The sequence below is a fragment of the Nematolebias whitei genome, chromosome 18 (assembly GCF_014905685.2).
Source record: "Nematolebias whitei isolate Nwh7 chromosome 18, NemWhi1, whole genome shotgun sequence".
NCBI lineage: Eukaryota > Metazoa > Chordata > Actinopteri > Cyprinodontiformes > Rivulidae > Nematolebias > Nematolebias whitei.
The window spans coordinates 40062091-40066466 of record NC_056515.1 but is presented as its reverse complement, the minus strand read 5'-3'; the positions used below and the strand labels follow the sequence as shown (position 1 = coordinate 40066466).

Below are 4376 nucleotides of genomic sequence, written 5' to 3'. Positions count from 1 at the left end.
ACAACGGAGGTTTAAGAGCTTAGAACATTCTAAAGTTTTAATATAAAGTTTAATGTATTTGAACTTGGACTGTAGCTCTGAACAGACCTTTCAGGACTGACGCCCCTCGAACTGGATCGCACCCTGCAGTCCCACTCCACCCAGTCCGACCCCGATCGTCCACCCAGTCCGACCCCGATCGTCCACCCAGTCCGACCCCGATCGTCCAGAGCCTTTAGGAAACTGTCGTCGTCTGAAGTTGTTCAACAGCACGACTTTGTTCTGGATCGTCTTCATGAAGGAACAATAAAAACCCAGTGAGTGAAACGTTTTACCAGTTTCATTTAATTCCAGGAAGTTAAACGTGAACATACATCGTGTGTTAGCTTTAACATCATTTTACTGAAAAAAGATGTTTTAAAAGTTAAAAACGTGGAGAAAAAGCAGCAAATGTAAACAGACTGAAGTTAACTGAGCTTCCTGTCAGCTGAAGATCAAACCGAAATATTTACAGAATAAAACGAGGATTTGTTGAACGTGACCTTTAGTTTCTGGAACCCTGAAGCAGCAGCTCTTCCACAGTTTGACCCGACAGAAGGTTTTTATTCTAGAAATCCAACATGTTAAAATCACGGAAACGACACGTATAAATAAACTGGAAGTGACGTTTGAAACTTTTTAAATCTCTTCTTAAAGATTCCCAGAGTGAACCAACAGCTACTATTAGTTTAACGACCCTGTAATACGACCAAAATACTGTAAAACTCTTAAAACGTTAAAAACGAAGCTGCAGTTCGTTAACGCGACGCAGTTCACCAACGTTTCTTTATTCAGGACGCTGAAAACCCAAAACAAGCCTGAAGCCCCACGGAGGAAGAACCAAACAGGAAGTGGTCTTTTCCTTCGTGTCGACCTGAACGAGTCCAGAACGGAAACCCAGAGAGGATCTGGACCTGGTCCTCTGCTCAGCTCTTTCTTCACCACAGCCAACAGGAGCAACAGCCTCATTACTGAGGAGAAAGCTCAAAGAATATATTTGAATCCTTCACAGTAAAAGCCTGGCTGCGGTTCAGACATTTAAAGGCTCTTATTGTGAAGGATTAAAGTTAGTTCCTGTACATCGAGAGGAAAAAATTGATTCAACTAAATTTCATGTTTCAGGAAAAGCTCCGACCCCCAGACGGTGACAAACTTCCTGGTGTCGCCTGGCGTTCCTCTCGGCGGCGAGCTGTATTTACATGTTTCCCCTCCAGGTTTAAACTTTGGTGACGGTGTTCGATTGTTCCTGCGGCTCATCTTCATCATCGTCTTCGTCGCCGCTCAGGTCCAAGCGCAGGTTGTCCAGAGTCTGACGGATCGTCAGGTTCTCCTTCCTCCTGTCGGACACACGAGGAACCATCAGAACCAGTTGCGACCAGTTACAGTGTCGCCCTGCTCCTGGGACATAATGTCAGCGACTGATTCAAGATGGCCGCCACACCAAAAGTCTATCTGGGTTTTACGGTGTTTGTGTGGTAGTAGTTGAGAGTTCTGGCTCCTCCAGGAAGAGAACCTGATGGATGCTCGTCACTCAGCGACCACCACCCAAACACCGTCCGTAAGAAGATCCGACTCTGGAGCCAGCCTTCAGGAGATATTTTGCTAACAGGGTCGTACTTGGTCTGCAGGTGCTGGTCCAGCAGCTGCCTCTGCAGCCGGCTGCTCGTCTCCCGCTCCTCAGCCAGCTCCCTCTGGGTGTGACGGCACTGCGCCTCCTTCCTGCTCGCCTCCTCCTCGGCTTCGTTCAACTGCCGCTTCAGAGAGCGGATCCTCTGGGTCATCTGAGGTCAAAGGTCAGAGAGAAAGGGTCATAGGTCAGTCGCAGAAGTTAGAGACTCGGATATCAAACATGCATCAATCAGATAAAGGTCAGAGTCGCGAGGGTTCCTTCTGATTGCGACCCGATCACCTGGGTGGACCGACCTGGACCTGGTCTAGATCAGTTCTGGTTGCAGGATTCATTGAGGACAGAAATAAAGATGTGTGTTTGGTTCTGGTACCAGTTCTTTCTGCTCGGTGGCGATGCGGTGCTCCTCCTCCATCTGGTCACTGAGCTCGTTGATCCGGCGCTCCAGTTTGCTGACAGAGTTCACCAGACCCGACTTGTTCCTGAGCAGAACAGAACCGCCTGGATTAAAACCTCATCAGGTCCAGATGACAGATTATAAATCCAGAGGGAAACCGGGTCCGGTCCCACCTCTCCTCGGTCCTCAGGGCGGTCTCCAGCTCTTTGACCCGACTCTCGGCTCGGGAGACGACGTCCTCCTGCAGCCTGGAGCTCTGCAGCTCCTCCACCTCCACACGCAGCTCCCGCAGCTGAGCAGACAAAACTTTATTTAGAAAACACTTGACGACGACAAAACTTTCAAATTAAAAGATTTCAAACTCAAACGTTCAGGGTTCTGTTTTTTTATTTTTTATAAAAAACGACTTCTGTTTCAAATGGTCCAGAACCAGAACCTGGGTCCTTAAGAGACCCTCAGACATCTTTCTCTAATTGTGGGTTCTGCTGAAGTGGATCTGTAACTGGGTCACCTGTCTCTCCATGACGGCCTTCTCCGTCTCCAGCTGGTCGCTCAGATCTTTCTCCTGGATCAGTTTCAGCTGCAGCTGTTCGGTCTGAGAACATCAAGACGTGTCAGAAACCAAGAAAACGGGTCGGAACAGAATCACTTCCTGGTTCTGGTGGGTCTACCTGCTCGATGGCCCTCTTCTGCTTGGCCGCCCATCTCTGCTCGCTCTCGTGGAAGTCCTCCAGCTCAGTCTCCAAGTCGATCAGCTTCTCCTGGTCAGGGAGACAGATTCATTGATCCAAACGTCTGTGAGGAGTTTTCAGGATGAACATCGGACCAGACGGATTATTCTACACGTCCACCAGAACCAGGACCGGCTCGAGTGGACGAACTCACAAACAACAGTTCACTTCAGAGAGAAAACGTGAAGATCGAGACCTGAACCAGAGTTTCTGTTAAATACAGACGAGTGTGAAGCTGATAAACCACCAGAGGTCCATCAGTGGGTCAAAGGAGACCTCAGACCTCCAGGAGAGTCCAGGAAGTTGAGCAGATAATGCTGTTAGATGTTTTTCTCTGGGGACCAGCTGACCTGAGCCAGTTTGAGCTGCTTGGCGAGGTCGTCCTTGGCCTGGTTCGTGTTCTGCAGCTCCATGGTGAGATCATCCACGGTCCTCTCCGCCTGCCTGCACTGCAGCTGCAGACGCTCCCTCAGCTGGATCTCCTCCTCCAGGGTCCGCTCCTTATCAATCAGCTTCCCTGAGACCTGCAGACACAAACCCCACAAAGATCCTGAGGCCGTCCACGTTGGGTTCCTGAGCCAAGGCTCGGGGTGGAAACCCACCTCTCCTTGCAGTTTGGTGACGAGAACCTGCAGCTTCTGAACCTCCTGATCCTTCTCCAGAATAGTCTCCTCCAGCTCCTCCATCCTGATCTGGTCGTCCTCTCGCAGCTTCTGCTGCAGGCTCAGCTCTGCTGCGGCCTGGGTGGACGCCTGCAGGGCCTCGCTCAGCTGAAAACACAAGAGTCTCAGGTCAGAAGCTCACATCCACCACAGACACCAAGATGAACGTCTCTCGGTGCACCTCTGTCTCCAGCCTCAGGACGGTGTTGTTCAGCTCAGACGTCTTCTTGTCTCGAGTCTCTTTGTCCACCTCCAGGTCCTCCACCTTCCTCTCTGCCAACCACAGCTTCTCAGCCAGAGTCTGGGTGTGCTGCGTCTGCTTCTCCAGGTTCTCCTGAACAAACGGTCAGAGAAGAGGAGTCAAGAACCCGTGTCTCCTTTCAATGGATGGTCTTCACTGACAGCGAGGTCCAATGAAAGATATCCATCATTGATTATTGGGACCAGAGATGGAACTCTGAACCATCTCAGCTCCTGTACCCCTGGTCCTACCTCAGCGTCCTGGATCTTGTTTTTCAGCGACTGCTGCAGGAAGTTGAAGGCGTACTCCTGGGTGTTGGCCTCCACCATCATTTCTCGAGCTTCTTTCACCTCGAACTGAGCAACAGAACCAAAAATGAGCCGAGCAGAAGTTTCAGGATCACTGGGTCGGTCTGCGCCACTCACCTCCATCTCCCGGAGACTCTCTCTCAGGGACTGGTTGTCGCTCTCCAGCTCCAAGATCTGCTCCCTGGTCCTCTTCAGCTCGTTGTTCATCTGAGTGTTGGTCCTCAGCAGGTCCTCGTTGTTCACCAGCAGGGCGCGCATCTCAAACCTGCACCGAAGACAACCGGGTCGTTACCTGACCAGTTACAGAACCATTACCAGATCATTATAAACCATTACTGGACTCTTACTGGAACATTACCAAACCATCACTGGACTCTCACTGGAACATTACC

General features: G+C 50.5%; 1 protein-coding gene across 1 annotated transcript in view; it reads right to left on the bottom strand.

Annotated features, from left to right (window-relative positions):
* Window positions 1-335: 335 nt before the first annotated feature.
* Window positions 336-4376, bottom strand: part of LOC119424590 (myosin-9) — a 41540-nt gene continuing 37499 nt past the window's right edge. The window contains exons 13-23 of the mRNA XM_037692078.1: window positions 4102-4249; window positions 3928-4032; window positions 3617-3769; window positions 3376-3543; window positions 3124-3297; window positions 2714-2803; window positions 2554-2637; window positions 2216-2334; window positions 2019-2127; window positions 1636-1799; window positions 336-1355 (exon numbers count right to left, since the gene is read on the bottom strand). Coding sequence (XP_037548006.1) covers window positions 1235-1355; window positions 1636-1799; window positions 2019-2127; window positions 2216-2334; window positions 2554-2637; window positions 2714-2803; window positions 3124-3297; window positions 3376-3543; window positions 3617-3769; window positions 3928-4032; window positions 4102-4249 — 1435 coding nt within the window. The 3' untranslated portion in view covers window positions 336-1234. The remainder of the gene's footprint in view (window positions 1356-1635; window positions 1800-2018; window positions 2128-2215; window positions 2335-2553; window positions 2638-2713; window positions 2804-3123; window positions 3298-3375; window positions 3544-3616; window positions 3770-3927; window positions 4033-4101; window positions 4250-4376) is intronic.